Source organism: Anabas testudineus, chromosome 10, assembly GCF_900324465.2.
Source record: "Anabas testudineus chromosome 10, fAnaTes1.2, whole genome shotgun sequence".
In the NCBI taxonomy this organism is placed as follows: Eukaryota; Metazoa; Chordata; class Actinopteri; order Anabantiformes; family Anabantidae; genus Anabas; species Anabas testudineus.
Genome location: NC_046619.1, coordinates 21697977 through 21718719, shown reverse-complemented (window position 1 = coordinate 21718719; position 20743 = coordinate 21697977). Strand labels below are relative to the sequence as shown.

The following is a 20743-nucleotide window of genomic DNA, read 5'->3' as shown; positions in this document are numbered from 1 at the left end:
GATCATACTCACATTGGAGAGGAACTTCCACATGCAGTTGGTCCATAAATAATAGAATGATAACTTTTTTTTTGGCGTTTGTGCTTTGTACAACACCACATTGAATTGTAAATACAGAGGCTCCACAACAAGTGAAAAAACACTGGTAAAAAACAGAAAGGCCACAAAACATCCTGATCAGCTCTGGAATAAGATTCTCTGAACTGATTAACTTTTGATATTGAAGGGAAACAGAAAACATAATCCAGTTGCAATTATGTTCCCAACAAAAATGGAATTGTATTTGCAGTTTGGTTATACGGCAACATTAGTTTTAGGAGACCATGTTGCTGATGGCTGCTGATAAGGGTCAGTGTGACACCTGAAGGCAGATGCAGTAGAGGCCTAGCAAAGCATCTCAAGGGCGGGAATTCAGCAATTGGTGACGTCTGTTTGTTCCAGACTTCAAGTAGTCATTGACTGCAAAGAATTATTATCCAAGTATTAAAGGCAATGTAAATATGTCAGTTTTATTCCATTATTTATGAGCCTTCATAAAGGGTGTGTGTGTGTATGAAAATGGTTGTAATTCCTGAATGGTTAATGCCACTCTTTTGTCAAACCCCTTGAATTAAAGCCCAAAGTCTCGACTTTGCTCACATCTGGAGTGTTTCATTTAATATTCAACGTGGTGGCGTTCAGGGACCAAATGCCAAAAAACTGATCCTCGTTTCATTATTCATGAACCTAACTCTAAATGGACTTGACCACTTGTCTGCTTTTTTCAGTATAGTCAGCTTTAGTTGAAGAGACATTCTTCTGACAAGTTCAATTAAGTGCCCCTGATGCACACTTATGTCGCTGTTGAAGTGTCTTTGAGAATAAATCAAGTGTTCTTTAAGTGGTTCTGTTGTCTGAAACCACTCTCTATTAAAGGTCGCAAGAGAAATAGTGGAACACTCTTTTTATGCATAGATGTCCAAATTAATTTAATCAAAAAAGAGATGAGCACTTATCATTGTGCAATTAGAAAAAAAAACTAAATGTTGTCCAAAGTTTTTGCAAACCAGCAAATGAAAAAACCTATAGTACAAAACCTAATGTAAACACTTCATACTGGTAAATATAGAAGCTTTTACTTTGAAGTAAAATCTTATCACTATACCATGACTTACTGGGCTCATCAATAATTTCAGGTTCTGAGGCTTGAAATTGATTTATATATTTTTATTTAGTGTGATGACACTGAATCCAGTTTTTAGCTTCATGCAGATCTAGGACACATGAAGTCATCTGATGAATTAATACATGTGTATGTTTGTGTGGCCACACAGACGCTCTCAACTGTCAAACACTCTAATTATTGAGAATTACTCATAATTAGTAGGTAAGTGTTACCTGTTGTTTGGATATACAGACACATGATTGCTTGTGTGTTTGTATCACATTTAAATCAGCTTGTTCAAGGATGTTTTTTTCCCCTCAGAAAAGACGACCACACTACAGATGTCATTTCCTTAATACTCACTGATCTCAGTGTGAGTGACACTAACAACATCTGCCAGCTGTCATCCTGCTCGCCTCTGGGCACATGACAGTCAAGTTTGTGATGGGACATTCACCTAAAAATAGAACGTTGGTGCTTAAAAATTATGGAAATGCCACATTTTATTTAGTAGGTAACTAGTGATTCTTTTTGGATGGCGGCATATTAAACTGGCAAAAAGATGTGCGGGAACCATTTCCAATGAACCAACCAGCCAATCATAAATATAGACAAACACATAGCTTTAGTTGTTGTTGTTGTTTTATCGTAGATTCATGAACAGCAATATTACTCTGAGCAATCAGCGTTGTACCTGAGGAGTTATCTTAGCTGTCTACCTACTGCAGGCGAGGGCAGCCACAGAAATACATCCTCTCCATTTATAGACAGTTTGCCTAACTGGAAAGATGAATATCTAAAGTCTTTGAAATCACTTTGTAACTTCTCCAGCTTTATGCGATTCAACAATTCCCGATCATAAGTCTTCTGAGATCTCTTGATTAGTCCAGAATGTGATGCAGCTAGTGTGTTTTGAATTAGAGGCTGTACTCTTCTTATTTTGCCAGTATTGTACTTGAACTTTTCACCTTCTTGTAAAACAGAACACTGAGTGCAACTAATTGATGCAAGTTCTTTGGTCTTGTTATAATTCTTGGAAATGTAGGTAATTGATAAAAGGAGTTTAAATAGACAAAAGCAGGTTTAGGGTGTCTGTAACGAAGAGATGAATTACAACATTTCATCAACAAAAGTCCTGGAATGTGTTGAACATAACAGTGTGAGAGCATCCGAGGGTGATATTTACTTTAAGTGGCAAGGATGGAGTTTGGCTTATGCAAACTTTCCTCTGGGGCTGAGCTGCTCTGAAGTCATAAATAATCTCTGTAGTGGAGTTAAATTAAAATGTGTGGTGTAAAAAATGTCTTTCTTGTGTTTAAACATCAGAATTAAGACCGATATTGGTCCCATTATATAGGAGATCGCGGCCTACGGGGGTCTGAGGGTGGAGTTGCATCCTGATGTGTTAGCTTTGCATTGCTGAGTGTGCGTTTGATTTGAGGCCCAGTGAGGGGTGTCTCATTATTGACCTGCTGGGATGAGTCAGCTTGCCACCCCTACTGGAGCACTTGTGATGAGCTGACGTAATGAATCCTATTTTTAGCCAAGCACCCACTGTGTTGATGGGTCTCTGTTGAAGACCGTTCCTTCCTTCAAACATCTGGACTGGTTCCATTTACGGCACAAAAGGCCGTCACTGTTAAAAACAACATAATCACAGTGAAGGGAAAAATAATGTAGACAGTGAAACACTGATGGGTAAAGGTCGAACTTAACATGCTCTGCACATGTAGTCATGTTGTCCTGAACACTGTGTCGTGGGAATCACAATTTTTCCACAGCTATGTCACCAAGACAAATTCTAGAATGACTCTGAAAAAATGCAGAGCCATTGTTAATTAAACATCAAACAGTAACTGGAGTGAGTATTTATGGTGCTATCAAGGATAATATAGTGTTATAGTTCCATTTATTATTAGCTTTATAATAACAATAAATCAAATCATGTTGGCAGTTGTTACAAACAGCATTTGTCTCTGCAGCGTGTTAGCCTCTTTTCGCTCATAGTTTTAGTTTTATTCTATATTTATTGTGTTTTTGCTCTAATTTAGCAGCAGCTTTAGGAAGCTGTTCTCAACATGCTTATTAAAACCATTGCTCTTCTAGCTTAGCACAAAGCACACAGACTAAACTATCACATTAAATTTCCTTAAACTATATGTGTGTCAGCTGAGTTTAGAGTTTTTTCACTGGAAGCAGCTGTGTGCTTGTAAAAGCAGTTAGAGTGAACCAAACTAGTAAAGCTGTGTGCTGTTAAACCACTGAGGTAGAAGACTGTTAAACCAGAGCTGAGGAGAACCGCAGGGTGGGGTGTCGGTGCCCTCATCCTTAAAACCCCCCATCTCACCCCAAACACTGATCAGGGAGCGTTAAGTATCTTAATGACACATTTGTAAAGCTGTGTATTTTAATCACATCGTTTAAAAACAGGCCACACTTTAAAGGATGGATGTGTCTTTATGAAAGGACACTTGTTCAGTTATCTTCTCTCACCGTGTTAATCATCAGCACTGCTCCGAGGTCACCGTTTGGCTCAGTTGATGATCAACTTATTTCATAAAAATTGTGACCAGTCCTGGCTTCACGATTCAGAAAGTGTTTCCTGCAGTTTGTTTCCCATTAAAACTTTCCTGATGAAGTTTGAGAACAGCCACTGAACATATATTTCACATATTTTACTCTCAGGATTCATCAGAACAAAGGATAGTTTCTTTATAGACACACGGCTTATTTTTAACACTATCTCTGACATAGTTCACCGGGGGTCAAGTCAGTTTATCAACTCAATCAACTCAGTGTTGCCACTGTGCCAGGAATTGCTTGCTTAAGACTACCGGGATTATGGCACTGCAATAAAAAGCTGTATATGCACATACACACACACAAAAACACAAATAAAATTGCACACAGTGAAAAATCAAACAAAGCACACAAACAGATATTAAACTTAAAAATCCACACCAACACGATGGGCTCTTGCAGAACCAGATGTTCACACAGCTAACTCAGGCACATGTATGGGAATGTGTGGACACACACACACCTGTACCAGTGCTGTTCTAAGGTTTTACACCTTAAACATGAGCTGGGAATTCTTAAAAAATTCATAAATAGACTTTATGAATGAAATTCATACAAAAATGCAGTAAACACTGTTACTGCAGGTTAAAAGCGACTTTTTGCCTTTAAAACATCAGAAATTCTTCTTCTCGATAAACTTCCAGATCTCCGTTCTTGTCTGACTCTACAAGATGTTCAGGCTTGTTGTTGTGCTGCAGAATAAATGATGGTGTTGTGTGATGGACACAGTAAGAATCTGAATTAGACTAAACATGTACACACTACTGTACATTTAAAAGCTGAAGACACACATTCTGTTTTATTATTTAAAGCCTCCAGTTAGTGATACAGGTACTGTGCTGTGTATATAAGCCTCTAATGATCAAACCACATCCACTCAGTGTTGATAAAGCAGCACCGTCCTAATGTATTACTTTTCTAATTTAAAAAGAGCTCATCAGGGCGATTATTTTTCCTTTTTTCATTTGAAGGTGGACATTGCATGTTGACAGCCTAAATGTGTCGCTCAGTCACAGTGAGCCTGGTCTTAGTGGATGATGAGTGAACGTGTATCGTTTGTGTTGATGTGCACAGCAGAATTTTCCACTGCTGTGTTTACTGTCACGTACTTATCTGTGGCTGTTTAATGAGAGAAGATATTCAGGTAGCAGGTTCCACTGTAATTAGCTGCAGCGATGCACAGATCTACACATTTGCAGCTCAACACAAACAGCCTTTCAGGTTAAAGTTGATGTTGTTCTTGTTACAACACCTGTGTAGTTTGTGTGGTAGAATATCCCACTCATGGGTTTTATTATGTTTTATTACACTTTTTATACACCGGCCAGTTTGTGCAACTTTTTGTTTGCTAGTTGCACAGTTGGTGTTGACACTGGTGAAGTCTGGACAATGTTTCCTGAACACACCCAGCACTGGAATTAACACATCGTCTGATAGCAACAGTTTACCTTAAAATCAAAGTCCTAAATGTCATTTATTACTTCTGTGTTGGAAGTAAACTAAAGAAAGGAAGAGAAGAAGGACCATGTACTGTACTGTGGACGTTTATTGGTTATTCATACACCTGAAGCATTAGCCAATATAACGAGCTCCAGTGTTATAATTAGGTTGGGAGAGGTTTGGAAAGCAGTTCTGTCCTTGGACTTTGCCCCAGATTACCTAAATGAAAGGAATCATTGCTGTTTTGTAATGACTCATTAGATTGTTGGGGGTGTTAGGTCGTAAAAAAATATGGCACGTATTAAATAATGCATGAGATGCGATGCTGCATCGTCACAGCCCAGATAAATAAAGTTGTGTCTCTATGTTATCCAGACTGGGAGTGAGTGATTTAAGTATTACTGCACGTACAGTATTAGTTTGAAATGACATGCTGGTTGATTATTTTAAAGATGTGATTCACCTGGAATTAAACGTCTCCGCTCAGATCAGCTGGTCTGGGGAATTTTTCATTACCTTAATCTGATCTGAATCAGAATCGGAGTCCTCGTTTTCTCCTGTCATTAAAAATTGTGGGAGTAGAAAACGTTTTCCTTTGCTACGTGGGAGCATCATGAAAACTTGGTTGGCAATAAAAATGAACTAGATTATTTTTCTCTCTGGCGTGAGGTACTGTGTGGAGAACGAGCTCAGAGGGTGACAACGTAATGTTTTATCTCACTTTGACTAATTACAAAAAGCTCTAACATAATGAAACACAGCTAAAGACAATAATTGAATTTAAACATGAAATATTTACGTTTTTAATAGTTTATTATCGGCACTGTTCACTGTTCATCAGGGTTTTTTCATTTTCTCTCTTCAAATAAAAGGGGGCACAACCTTCATGTTGAAATGATTCCTGCTCTGTTCATTCCTTCAAATGTTTACTGGAAAGATTTATTGGGGTTTTATAGAACGACAGCGTGTGTCACTGTGAAGCAGGCAGCTGCAGGAGAGTGACTTTATTTAAAAGTGTGGAAAAGAAAAGCTGCAGGCAAACAGACAGGTCAAGTCCACGTCTAGGTGACATGAACAAACAAAAAGCAAAACTGTCTAATCGTAGGGAGGAGCTTCTCCAATCTGGTGGTGGATGGATGATAACAGGGACTAGAAAGTCCTGAAGATATCAGAGACACCACTAGGGGAAAGTGTGAATGTGACTGGAGGCAGGAGTCGTTCCAGTGAGTTAGTTCGTTTTCTGTCCACCATCGTGGTCCAGATCTGATTTTGTTCACACATTCATTGTCCCCAGAGGATGAATGAATAAACTTTTCTTTTGACTGTTGAAACCTGCAGCTCTGATTTAACTTGTTTCACAGAAACAAACAGTGATACAAACTTATTAATCAAACTGTGTTTTCATGTGAACTCTGAGGACAGAATGACGAATCGACTTCCATTAAATCATATTAATATCCTATTTCTTATTTTTCTGTCCTCTGCTGAAATTTGTACCAACTTTGCTTTTAAGTAGCAGCAGTTCTGACGTTTATACCGTCGTCTTTATGTTTTACAGCTGTATTTGTGTGAGAGCTTCTTGGGCCATAGAGTCAGTGTGTATGAACGAGTGTGTTTCCTAAGTTGTGAGTCACTTTCTCTCCGGCTGCTCTTTGGACACTCCAGCAGGTTTTATGGCTTTTCCTGCTGATATCACCACTGACTCATCCTGCATCATTATACTCAGGTTCCTGTGGACGTACACAGCGAGGCAGACAGGACAGTCAGTCTGTATGAAAGGTCACTTTTTAATGACTACTCAGTGCGCTGGGACCAGTCCTGATTGCTTGTGTTATTGAGTGTTCTGACATTCAGTTCAAGCCAATATCTGAACAAAATACCAGATGACATTTTTGCCTCCACTCACTCAGCTTTTCTCTGCTCAGAGTGGCCTCTTTATTGACGTATCATGTGTTCAGGTAGGTTTCTTAGCTCAAAAATAGCGTCCTCGATTATTTTATTTTTAGTTATTTATAAATTGATCAGACCGAGGAACAATTGTTAAAAACACTTTCCATGTCCCAAGATTACAATACTTTTCTGAAAGTAAAGTGAAGTTCATAGATTTTTGTTTGGCAAATATATTAAAATACCAGAATTTCTCCTTTTTATATTTGGGTCTTTTCCTGTGGAGCTTCAAGTTGTCCAACTTCATCAAACTAAATTAATTAGACATAGTTTAGAAAGAAATATAGAGTTAAGTGTGATGGGCGATGGCCAATAACAAGGTGAATTTATTATATTGCTATTTTAATTATTTAAGAATAAATCTACAACACAGTGAATAAATAATTCCTACAATAGAATCATCCATTAGAATAAGTGTAGCAATGTGCAAAGATCCAAAGTCAACTTGAAGAAGGAGCATCCTGCCTCCTTAATTAATGCATTTGCTGAAACGGCATGCTCCAAGGGTCAACGTCAGGGTCCAGTCAAGTTTGTGCAAATTATAAAAATGCCTCCTAGTTTACTTTTGGTTCACTATATGAACTTTGGAGTGCACGTGGTACATGGATTAAACATAGGAATTATGCATTAACATCATTCTGCTTGTTTAACTCCCAGAAATGAAACTAGTGAGTTTCAGTAATTAAAAGTAGGAAATCAAGATACATGCAGTAAGCCAAGGAAACCAAAGGGCAAAAACGAATTCACCTCCATCTACTCGCTCCTTATCCTTCTTTCCTGTCATCCTTCTGCAGTTCAGGGTTTATTCTCAGTCAGAGGCCTTGAACTGAGACCGTCCTGACATTTAACAGGGCAAATGGCCGTGAAATACCATCCACTGTCAGCTGACATTAGGAATCAATGACATAAAAAGACACAAGCTCAGATAACTTCTGACAGGGTCCAATGAGCTTCATCTCTTTGTCTTTCGTTCTCCTTTTTTCTTTTATAGTTCAGTCATGTTTCTTTCTACTTTCCCATGTCGTCTTCTTCTCGTTTCCTTTCCTTATTTTACTTAATTTCACTGGATGTCCCTGTCACCCCTCTCTCCACCATTACATACACATGAATGAGTTCTCAATCAATAACTTAATGAACCTGGAACCACAGTCGGGATGGTGCATGAAAATGGCAAGAATTTCAAGTGAGAGTAAATCTTAACTACACAGTATCCCCAGAGGCCTCGGGATGTTCATTATTATCGGTTTAGCAAATCCTTCATGTGCAGGAACTGCACTAAACCAATCATGAGAATGAGACTGAGGATAAATACAACATGAGAACTAAAGGAGAAGCATCCATCTTGCTGCTGTGAGAGAAAAGCCTTGAGACCGCCATCAAGCTCCAATTAGCATTTAAATTAAATTGGAAAATTCATCAAGAGGTACAGAAGAGCGTGTCCTGTCCTCGTGGTTGAGGAAAGCTTTCCTGTGTGCCAGCTCAACAACCCGAAGTTTGTTCTCTCTTAGCCGCCTTGATTCACATGGGCTCCACTGTGTCACCGCCTGGAGATCTGCAGTTGACAGGTGGATTTCCCCTCATCAACAGGCAGGAAATTTTAATTACCGCTGTCAAATAAAACCAACAGAGCCATCTACATGTCTGCACAAGAAAGGAAACTCAGGAGCAAGTATGTCCAGATGTCGAAAGGGTAATATCTGTTGCTCTTTCAAACACAGCAAAGGGAAAGGTTATGAGTAATGAGGGACTAGTTGGAGACCACCAGAACACAAGAGCAGGCAGATAATGGAGTGGATTAAAACATAAGGGAGGAATTTACGGTAGGACGACAGCTGGTGTAAAATCAGAAGCTTGCTAGAACAGAGCTTTAATTCCCCTCGAGTAAAAAGAGCCGTGAAAAGATTTAAATCAGCATTTACCCCCTCACCTGAATGGTAATTAGCAAAGATCAGCTCATTGCCATCAGGTGTAAAGAAGCAGAATTAATGTAGCATTTCAAGGTTTTCAGATCCTTCTCTGTTCACCTTTGTAGGATTTCACCTCGTTAACTGAACTGATTTAAAAGACGTCTAATTTGACAAAATTATCTTAAATCAAGATCCAATTACTGCTGTTTGTCTGATCCTTGGAGCAAACCGCGCATCATGTAATTTGAATCAGATGTATTCACTGATAAAGATGCTGAGATACAGTTAATGTAAAACTATTCTGAAAATGACAGTATATATTAACAGAATACAAGTACGTGGACAGTGAGTTAACAGTGTTTTGTTTAACTAGACTGGTGTGTTTTAATTGAATTGCATATCATTGATGTCATCAGTGGATCGAGTTTGATTCAGTGACGTGTGACGACCATGAGATGCAATTGAAATCTTGTAAAACAGCCCTGACGTATGATTATTTAATCAAAATAAGGTTTAAAGGAACTTTCCCACACTTAAGAGGCTTTATCTTGATCATCTTATGCTTCATTGCTGAGTTTTACAGTGTCAAGATGAAAATAACAGTTTATCAGTAATACTTGCAAATGTCTCTAGAGAATCCTGCATTTTGTGTAATCTGCTGTAAAATGAATTATTTATTATTATGTCATTGCAATTAAATGCTTTAACTGCTTGGTAACAGAGCAAATACTTTGGACCTGATGAAAACTGAGGACTCATCCTGGCAGTGTATAACCCTTACTTAAGATGCAGAAATGAAATAAATTATTGGTAATGTAATACAGTATGTTTGCACAGTGTAGGTGCTGGAGGGCGACGCACATCAGCAAGTTTTAAAACTGCTGGCGCAGGATTTGGGTGGGTTTCTCTGGCATCCTGAGAGCATGATGCAGCAAAGGGCATAACAGATTTAATGTTTCTTGTAAATGGTGTTCGCTATAATAAGGCCTTGCCTTGTGTCTGAAGGGTAATGCACTCACTTTGTGGTCATGAAATGCTGCATAGATCAAAGTCGACTGTATTCTGTATAGTCCTGTAATAAAGGTTTAGTTCCCATTTGCATTTATTGATTTGTACAACACATTTGATAGATATTGTGAAATTTGCAGGTTTGTTGATTAACTGTTTCAGGAACATTCTTCTGATTAGGTGGTAAGAATCAAGCTCAGGTGCGTTTCCCACTGTGGCCTCCTCATGAAAGATTCATGCTGTGGGAAGTGTTATCACTGTCGGAGGTCCTGGTTGAGTTCGATGGCCCTGGACAGGGTCTGGTTCAGGTTGGCTCCAGCTGTGTGTTCTGCACAGGAGCTTAATGGGGCTCTCAGTGGGGAGACATGCAACAGATGGAGCGAGCAACAAAACCACACAGCTGGATCTTTAACACACATCTGGTTAATATTTTTATATGTTAGAAATATCTTTATGAATGCATGTTTCAGTTTTTTCAGCCTTAATGTGACTCTTCTTCTCCCCACTTATTATTTCTCAATAACAACTTTACACATAAGTCAGTATAAACTTGTTGTCACTTTAATACCTCTGTTCTGTCATTTGTTTGTCGGATGCACAATGCTGAAAAATGCATGAGAGTGCAGTGAAAATTAAGAAAGGAAGCATTTCCATGGTCTAAATGTCATATGAGTCACCTCATTAATGCAGTTTGACACCTGTTGTGCATGAAAGTACCAGAGCTGTGCCATGTCTCAGTGGTACCACCTGACGATGAATTATTCCAACTGCAGTATAGGACTCCAGTGTGAGGAAATGTAAAATGGTACGGTTGGATGAGCAGGCTGCTGCATAAGACACCAACAGAAAGAGGAAGAATTTGGACAAATACAGTAGATGACACCTCAGTGACATATTTAGAAAACTGAAATCTAAATATTTCTTATAATTTAAGGAGTATTCTTAAGTTTAAGCATCTATGGAGTATTGATTAGAGTCTTCTTGCCCTTTCTCTCCTCAGTGAAGGACGGTGTTATTAAAACCTGTTATCTCCAAAGGATTCATTCCTTCTCAGAACTGTATTCTACATTATATAATCTCTGCAGAGGCACAATACTAAAAGTGAAAGTAAAATTTCAAATACTTACCTAAAAGAGTACTCTACTATGTGTACTGAGAAGTATTACTTCAGATTGGTGGCGTTGATCCAATGATGCATTAAGTTCCATAGGCGCTCAGTTGGATTTAGGTCAGGGGAAACAGGGCGCCAGTGGCAGACGTGCCATTTCTGGTTGGCGAATGCCAATCGAGCTCCGCGGTGCTGGAAGCACTAGGGGATGTTGGGTTCTCATGCCGCTCTCATGGAGTTTTCTGCTGTAGGTTATCTTGTAGGGCTGTCTCAGTCCTTATGCTGGTCCTGCAGCTGGGTCCAGCTCTCCTGTTGTAACAGTCCCCTGATATTTATTCCAAGCTCATCAGACTGTGCTGGGAGACACCGACCTTATGCATGTATGAATTTGCCGTGTTGGAATAACTTGGCAATCTACAACCTGATTGGGCTGCAGGTCCCACCACATGCTACCAGTAGTGACGCTAAGAAAACACAACACTTAGCCAGAAGGAATAAGGAGAGAGCATTTGATTGTGCTGACAAGTGACCATGATTGTGAGCCTCTATTCAGGGCAAAGTGACCCTTCAAATGTAGGAATGTATTTCTTAGCCAGTGTGCATGTAAACTTTAATGTGTTATGGTTACAAATATTATTATGTCAGTAATAAAGCTTCAGTTCATTGAAGTTAGCTTCAATAATTTACAGGCTGGTGGGTGTGTAACAAAACAAAATAAAATAGAAGATTTAGCCCAAACTACTCATCCTATTTTAAATATAGTTGAAATAAATCAGAGAATTAATCAAGCAGCCAATTTATCCACACCCCAGAAACCTTACTGATTCAACACAACAATAAAATATACAGCTACCAATGCTTAAATGGCAGATCTGTTTGGTTTTCTGGAGATTAGGATCTACTTTATGATGTAATTTACCATTAAGAGCTCACAAATTATATGATGTATGATGTTTTCTGATGTGATTGGATGATAAGTTTGTCTGGAAAAACATTTCATCTCCCAGTTTCTCGTTCAGACCATTTCCTGTGTTTCCAGGATATCGTATTCTAAAAAAATTTCTTTCTTTTTGTCTTGGTTCTTCATTTCCTGTCTTTGCTTGAGAGGATATGTTTTTGTTTCGGTGTTCTTCAGAAGGATATCTTAAACTGTAGGCTGTGTTGGGCAGATTGTAAAGTCATCTGAGAAACCCTTATTAAAAAAACTTGACTATCTTTGAATTATAAGTTATGGTCCAAGAAATAAAAGAGTCTTTGCGCAAAGAATTTTCTCACAGAGAAACTACTAAACCCATTTACTGTAACGTATCTGGAACATGTGTTTCTGTCAAGTTGTGAATTTGAATGCAGAATTAAAAAAAAACTGTAGGCAAAGCTACGTATCTACTGAATTCTTTGTAGGTTTGTGTGTCTGTTTTTACTCAGCTTTCTAATTAGATCCAGTCCATCTGTCAGTTTGTGCAGTTTGGGAACCTCAGAATCTCTGCTTTTTACAGATGATGTGGTCCTGTTAGCTTCATCAGACCATGACCTTCAGCATAGACTAGGATGAGATTCAGATCCTAAGTCTGACCGTGGCTCTTTTCTGGAAAATTGTGGACTGCTTACTTTAGAATAGAAACAAGTCTTTTCTCCAGCTGAAGGAGTTTAGGCATCTCATTATCTTGTTCAAAGGTGGATTCTTGCAGCATCAGGTGGTGAAGAGGGAGCTGAGCCCATAGGTAAAGCTCTCATTTCCCAATTGGTCCACATCCACACATCAGTTATACGAGCTCCACCATCCAGAAGGAGGTTCAGAGTAGAGCCAGTTGAATGGTTCATCTTATCAGGATGCCACCCAGGTGCCTTCCACTGCCCTCCTATATCAAACTGGGGAGGGGGGGGACCCTTTGTCAGATTTAAGTGGACCAGGAACACCTTGGACGCTGGCGACAGGGATCAAGCCTGAGACTCACTAACCCTTTTATTGTGTATTTTACACGGTTACCTAAGTTTAATGAGTGAAATCCATCTCTTTCAGAACAGTTATGTAGATGAACTATGCAGATGAGCTTTTGCTGCTTTTGCACATACTTCAGCTGCCTTCGTCCAACACTTTGCATGTTGTAGCGTTCCTCATCGAAGCTCTACTTGGTTTTAGTGTTATTTATGGCATTACTCACACAGTAACGATACTATTTTAAACCTACTGGCTGCAGAGATGGACATCAGCGTGCACTGGAACTACAGATGTTACACCAGAGTCTAGCATCCAGTAGAATGTATTTTACTGTTATCTAGTTCTGGGTCACTTTAAGTAATAGAAACTAAATCTCTACTGCCCTATACTGCTGCTGTACCTACATGCCTCTAAAGTAATTATATTTCACTGAGCCTAAAGTTCACTTGGGCTATCCACTCTGTGCAGCAGCACTTAGACAAAATGTGACTTTATATGGAATAAAGTTAAGGAGCTTAACAGATTTTTCTGTTCTGCAGTCAATAAATAGAATTGTTGTCATTTACTGTATTAAAAAAGATGCTGGTTTGATTTCACTGAAGGCTAAACATTGACTGATGATATGGCATTTTGGCTCAACAAAGGCTAAATAGTCATTTACAGTTATGTACATATTATAAAGAAATATAAAAAATATTATTTCCGCTGCAGCACCAATAACCTAACTGGTGTTCTCCTCTAACAATTATCTCGTGCAGTAGTCTAAAGACCTATGCAGAATGTGCTTCCTAAATAAAATGCAGTTTCTTTTACCCCCCCCCGACACTGGTTTGACTTTGACATATCTAGTATGTTGCACAGAAACTGTTCTGTCCTTTTACTTCTGTTGCTTCTAAGGTTTATTGCCTCCAGGAGGAATAAAGAAGTATATCTCCTGCAGGCTTATTTTTGAAGATTAGCCCCACTTTCACTATAGACCTTTGGCTGAACCTCAGGAGACCTGAACCAGAACTACCACAGAGTTCAACAACAAACAGAGAGGAGCCCTCCACCCCCACAATGCTCCAGTCAGTCAGTCTGCAGCTGTCTGCTGCTCTTAATGTGTCTCTCTCTCTGCTCATGTTTTCTGCCTCCAATTAGTTTCCTGCTTCCCTCTTTACTTCGTCTGACAGATTTGGGATTAGCTGTCATTTACTTTTCTTATAATTATTTCTGTTTCCTCAAAACTCAGACAAATCTGTTTTTGGATTATCTGATGAAACAAACAGTTGCTGGAGTTCTACTTCACCTACACACTGTTGCACGTTATTCTTTTCTCATTTACATTTTGCGGTCAGTAAGTATATTTCATCTTGCTGACAACAGGAACACCAGCTGCAGTGGAGCATCCAGGTGTTGTATAACGGCAAAAAGAGGACAACACCTGTGGCCAATATATAAAACCAGTCTGGATAATACAACACACTAACCAACATTAGGGCTGTAATATTAATTTAAATATTAGATGGGTTGTATGTCATGTTGTCAGCCAGCTTTATCACGTTAGACTGATGATAATTTAACCAGACTCTCACTGTGTCTCTACAGACTGTGTAGCATGAGCAGTGCATTAGCAGAACAGAAGCTGCAGCAGCGTTGGTGCTTCATGTGTCTGCACATGTTGTGTTCAGGAATGGTATAAGTTGTAGGTCACACACATTTTGGAAGCACTCAGAGCCTGATACACAATCAGAAAATAAATATGAAGCTTAAAATACTCTTCAGATTTTATATATCTATGCAATTAATAAATAATAAATCTTTTGTGCTGAATCTGGACGAATTCTCTCGAGATGTTTTTGAGATACAAGAAAGAGAAGGATGGACAACCAGAAAACATGGAGCCATAAAAAACTCCTGCAGCCTCATAAATGAGACGAATCCAAACATTGACGCACATGTTGCTTGGATTCCTCTTCAGACCCAGGTTTTTGTTTGTCAGAATATTAACAGCTTTTCCTTCTTCTTCCACCGCGTAGAGCTGACTGAGGGTAACGCCTTCTCAGGATGGCAGCACCACACCAACACAGGAGCATCCTGCCGTGACTGCTTTCAGACTCTCAAAGTGACGGGCAGCTAGTGGCTGCACTTTAAATATTGCATGAGATCCAGTCTGTGGGTAGGAATGTTCTCTCAGCTGCTTTCGTAATGGCTACAGGGAGCCCCAGATACAGAATAAACAGATTTAAGCTCCATTAGGACCAATGGTTGCTTCACTCCATACAAGTAAACACAGCCACTGACACTTTCTTATATTATCAGTGGCTGTGTTTACATTTGTATATGTTACCTGAGTTAGCGGCTGCGCTCTGCTTCAGGATGTAATAAACTGATATGATGCACTCTTGGTGTCGCTGCAGCTGAGACTCTTTCATGTTGCCATGAATAAACCTCATAACAGCATATTTCTATCCACTTGTGATGTCCCTCCCAATATTGTGCAAGACTAGACTCTAGGACTTTTCCACACAATACAGCAGCTGTGACAGGAACAAAGCAGCAGATCATCATTGGAGTTCACCTGAGCTTTTCTAACTTGGCTTTTATGTTTTCATGCATCGAGCCGAGTCACTAGATTAAGAAATAGTTGATGCATGAAAACGCAGTGATCTACTGTATCATCTGCCTCATTCTGTTTCTTTCTTGCTCACTGTTATTTCTTCTTTTTACACTGAGGTTTCCTCCATCGGTTTCTCTCATGCTCGTCGTCTCATTTCCCTCTTATTTCTCCTCCTCTCTGTGTGACTGGATGAGAGCTGACAGACTCTAGTAAACCGTCTCAGCGGCCTCGCCCATTAGCTCTGTCATGCGTTCAACTCACCTCACCTCCAACTGTGACTATTATAGAACAGAGTCAGCAGGCCCGGTGCGACTTCAAGACAGCGCCCTGGAGATTTCATACTGAAGGTGAATCAGTCTTATGATGATATAATAATCTGATCTGGGCTAATGAATGCCTGAATACTTTGGTGCGATGACCTGCAGACATGTATAGGACCTTTCTATCCTTGTGAGCTGCTGTTTGTCCTCCTATTTACTTCTGAGGCAAGAGAAGAGTGGCATGAAAAATCAATAAATGTACATTAATCCTCTTTTTGAAGTTTCATAAATGTGCAATTTGCACTTCTGTCCTCTCTGCAGGCCATGACAATAAAGCACCTTTCTCATTTGAATGTGACATGGCAGTCCCAGTGAGCTCTATTCTCTGATTTCAGCATTTTGTTGCTGTTGGAAGTCTCGGAGAACGTCTGGAACGTGAACGTCATTCAGATAATATTTTTTCTATCTTTCTTTCTCACATGTCTAAAAGGACTTTTACCTACTCTTAGAATTTCATCACTAGGATCAAGTCTTTGAACCTAGGAAGTTTTACAAATACGGCCCAAAGAGTTTTCTGCTAAACTGTGTTATGTTTTGTTCCAGAAGAATTTCAGGAGGATTTCTGTACCACACAATAACCAAACTGTACTAACGTCATGTGATTACTATAAACAAACTTTTATATATTTTTTGCTGTTTTCCCTTAAGAATAAAATACTGTGCTGAAAACTATTGTCTTCGACGCATCCTGTTAGAATTCCTAGTGTAATGATTTCAGCTTTAAATGCCCACATGATGAACCAGCTGTGACAGCTGCTCATATGGCTGAAGCCTAATGTCAGGTTTTGTTATTCAGCAGGTAAATCTGCAGGTCGGGATCTTCCTCTGTGTCCTGACCTCTCTGTCAGACCGACCTTCACTGTCCATCCTTTCTGCATCCTGCCCTCTTGGCTGAAGACATTTACATTCACTCAACAGCGAAGCCTTGTTCCACCACTGTTTTAGTTGATCGTTTGCACGAGGGAAATGAATTATGAATAGAGACATGTTTTGAAGTGTACCATAATGCATCGCTGCTTCTAACTGGGAATTGCAGAACAGTTGTAGGAATTAATATTTTGTGAGTCTACACTTTACTGTGAACAGGGTTTACGATCGTCTTCCTCCTACTGAATCCACGGTTTTTGCTCCCAAATATTCTGCGACATGCGGCGTCAGGTCAATTGGCAGTGGACAAATGTCAAAGAAAATTGTTGCATTTGCATAAATTAGAGATTTAGTTCAACATTTGAATGTTAATGTAACCTTATCTGTTAGTGGCATTTGTAGTTAAAGGTTCATCCTGTTATAATATAATTAATATTTGTGATCTTCTGTCTGCAGGGACCCTCTGCATTTATGGTCACATGAATGTCAGCGCTGCAGGCCAGATGCCGGTGATGGAGGAGATTGTCAGTGAGAGGTGAGAGGATAATTAATTGTGGTTTGTGATTGAACCGTTGCAAACGATAGTTACACAGCATCACATCTACACATTCACTTCTGAGAGTGTCTATGCACATTTAGTTCAAGTTTTAAAAACACACGACTTCTATTGATCTTTCGACCCGAGCAACACAAGCAAGTGGTATTTGTAGTGGTTCAAATTTCCACTGGGATACTTTTTAAGTCAGGTTTATTTATACAGACATTTTAAACCAAGTTGCTTTATGAAATTACCCACTAGCTTCAGTCATGGAACACTTAACACAAGCGGTTTGAACATCTAAGAGGTCTGGAACCAGACTAGAGGCAGGACTCAACCTCTCACCATATGAACTGTTGGCAGCTCTTCATGTTACCATTCTTTGTCATAACTTGGTTTGAACTCTTGTTTTTCCTCTTGTGTATCTGGTATTTGGTGCCATTGCGCTTCCCCAATATCTTCATGAGGCACGACTTCAGGACAGGAAATAAATAAAAAGTCAGTTCAACATTTGAACATGATTGTCTTAAACAAAAACTATCAAGAGGAAAATCTGGACCACCTGCTTGTTTAAAGGGCAGCATATCTGTTTTCATGATATTCTGTTACTGTGCAGGATTCTTTTATCCTACTTTTACCAGACAACCCCTAAACAGATGCCATAGAATGATTTACAAAAGACATTTACTGATATTAAGTGAAAACAAAACCCATTTAACTTCCATCAGCTGCGGTGCCTACAGGCTGAGATATTCATCCGCACAGTGTTGTGTCTTTATCTGGGGATACGACAGACATGGCTGCAGCTTTGTGTAATGAACCCGTATCAGAAGTCTGAAGAGTGGGATTCTCATCTTCAAGTGAGGGAACGACAGACAGTGGGAGATTTTTGTTGCGCCGCTCGCTGCCTCCGTAGATGTCTTGTCCTCAGGCTTGTTGGTTTGAATAATGTGGTTTTTGGAATGTAAAAAGTCGTTCTATAGCTTCCTCTGCTGGGCGAACATTCTTCAGTCTAGAGGGCGAGAGATCGTCCTCAAATCATCACTGTGAACGTGCAGTTGGACGACGGCTTGGTTTGACTCTGAGACCCACTGATGAGAAGAAAGATGCACAGAATCAAAGAAACAGGAAGAACGCAGCAGTAAAGCAGCTTCGTATTACGACAGGAGGACAGATGTAGTGTATTTCCCTTCAACACACAGTGGCGTACTATCACTATGAGGTTTTTATACTTGTTCTTTGTGTTACTTATTTTATATTTGTTAATACTCTTGACTTGGATGAAGATCAGATCACATTTTTATGATAAATGAATGCAGTGAAAGTCCAAATGTACTTTTTCTTGCCTCTGTATCTTCACAGTGATGAAGGATTTCCCACAGTGGACATTCTGCTGCTGTTTCTCTCTGTCAGACGGCTTAAGGTCAAACCTTGTGGTTTATTTACTGTTTATTTGGATTCACATTTATTGTAACCTTGGCAACAACAAGCCTCTTTGAAAAGTTACTAATAAGATAGAGATAAGAGCTGCAGCTCATTTGGAGAGGAAATAAAAACCTCTACAATTAGTCATCTGACCCACAACACATCATCCTCATCACTTCCATTTAATTCACAAGTCCAAACATCTCATATTTTAATTAATATTATCATTAACTGGTCACAACACATACTTATCAGGCTTGTTCTTATGGAAGGTCAACTTACTGTATTTAGACATAATTAAAATCTCAGAATAACTTTGTACATGATGATGTTAAATATCTAAAAAGAGCTGAAAATAATGAAGTTGCTTGAGTTTAGTTTGTGCTACAACAACAATCCAGCTTCTATTTAACCAAAACCACGTTAAATAGTCCCTGGTCTGTTCTGTTATTTTAGTTTTTAATTGGACCCAAGTGCAGACAGAGACAGCGTTTGCTCAGTTTACTAAAGATACTGCAGACAACAAACATGGCTACTCAACAAAAACAGATTTTCATCAACATCTCTAACAGTAGTTTTCATAGTTACAGAAGTTTCAACATCATCCTCATTAGGACCAGAGTCCGATGTCCTTGAACAAACTGAGATTCTTCCAGTTAACACAGTGTGAAAAAAGAATCTGCAAATGTCATGCAGCGTCACACCACATCCATTTTTATCCAACACCTAATATCAAGTATGTCAAACACATCCTGCAATGTAATAGCTCACGTTAGAGACTTTTATGTAACCACCAGGCGTGATGATCCCGGAACAGGACGGCGTGTTTGAGCCACAAGTCGATACGATGCAGGACGATCAGGTAGCAGCGAGCTTCTCTTCCCTCTCCTCACCATTTCAGGTGTCCTGTGACAGATCCTGTTTTCTGAATGATTGCGTCCAACTGGAAAAGTTCAGACACACAGTATGATACCAAACATCCTCTGAGTGCTGGTGTTGTTACAGTAGTCAGCTGTTTGCTGATTCATTCTTTTGAGTTGCTCAGTTCATGCTGCATCAACGGGTTAATCTTAATTTTTTAAATTTTTCTTTATTTAGATAAATAAGATAACTTTTTATTTAGTTATCTATGAGGACCTGGGCTCCTGCTAATCTGTTGTTTCTAGACCTCAGCTGAACTCTGGGTTCTGTAGAAAGCTTCAATATTAAAAACGATGTTATTGGACATGAAACAAATGATTTATACAAATGTTTTGACACTTTGCTACTGAAGAAATACATCATTTAAATCATTACAAGATGTCAGGAACATAAGGCATTATGTTCACAACAAACATCCAGTCTGACCTATTTTGCACAAACATCTAAACTTCTACATTTTTAATATTGTCAGCACCAACACCGTCACACGTCTGACAGTAAATCAACTCGTAACAGTCTCCTGAAGTCAGGGTTTACCCTCTGCTCTCGTTCTTTTCAGCAGGAACTCATTCATCATCTATCACCTCTCGCCACCTGTAGATAATTTTGACACGCTGATTCTTCATTGCAGCGGTGGCAGCAGCTTGCACTGTAATCGGAGTCTATTCTAGCTTCTTTCTATCCTTTCATTCAAGCCCTGCTTTTGCTGCTTGGCGGCTGTGTTGCAGAGTGCAGAGTTGGCAGGCAGGCAACACAGAACATCGCTGTTTTCTTTCACAGACTGAATAATTCATTCAGCATTTGCTTACGTAATCTCAATATGAAATCCTCCATTCATATAAAATAGTGTTTGCTGATGCATGAAGCTGAGCAAACACACACAAACTGAGGCATCAGAAAAAGACGTTCGTGCTTCCATTGAGCTGAGACAGGTTCATATCTGTGAATCGAAGCACAAAGATGCCGTTAGAATCACTGATAATGAAACGGACGACTGTCA

The 20743-nt window shown here is 39.3% G+C and overlaps 1 protein-coding gene across 2 annotated transcripts in view; it reads left to right on the top strand.

Annotated features, from left to right (window-relative positions):
- htr4 (5-hydroxytryptamine receptor 4) overlaps positions 1 to 20743 on the top strand; it is a 110761-nt gene that overhangs the window by 17613 nt on the left and 72405 nt on the right. For both annotated transcript variants that reach the window (XM_026357038.1, XM_026357036.1), the window contains exon 2: positions 17316 to 17394. In XM_026357038.1, coding sequence (XP_026212823.1) covers positions 17339 to 17394 — 56 coding nt within the window. In that variant the 5' untranslated portion in view covers positions 17316 to 17338. The remainder of the gene's footprint in view (positions 1 to 17315; positions 17395 to 20743) is intronic.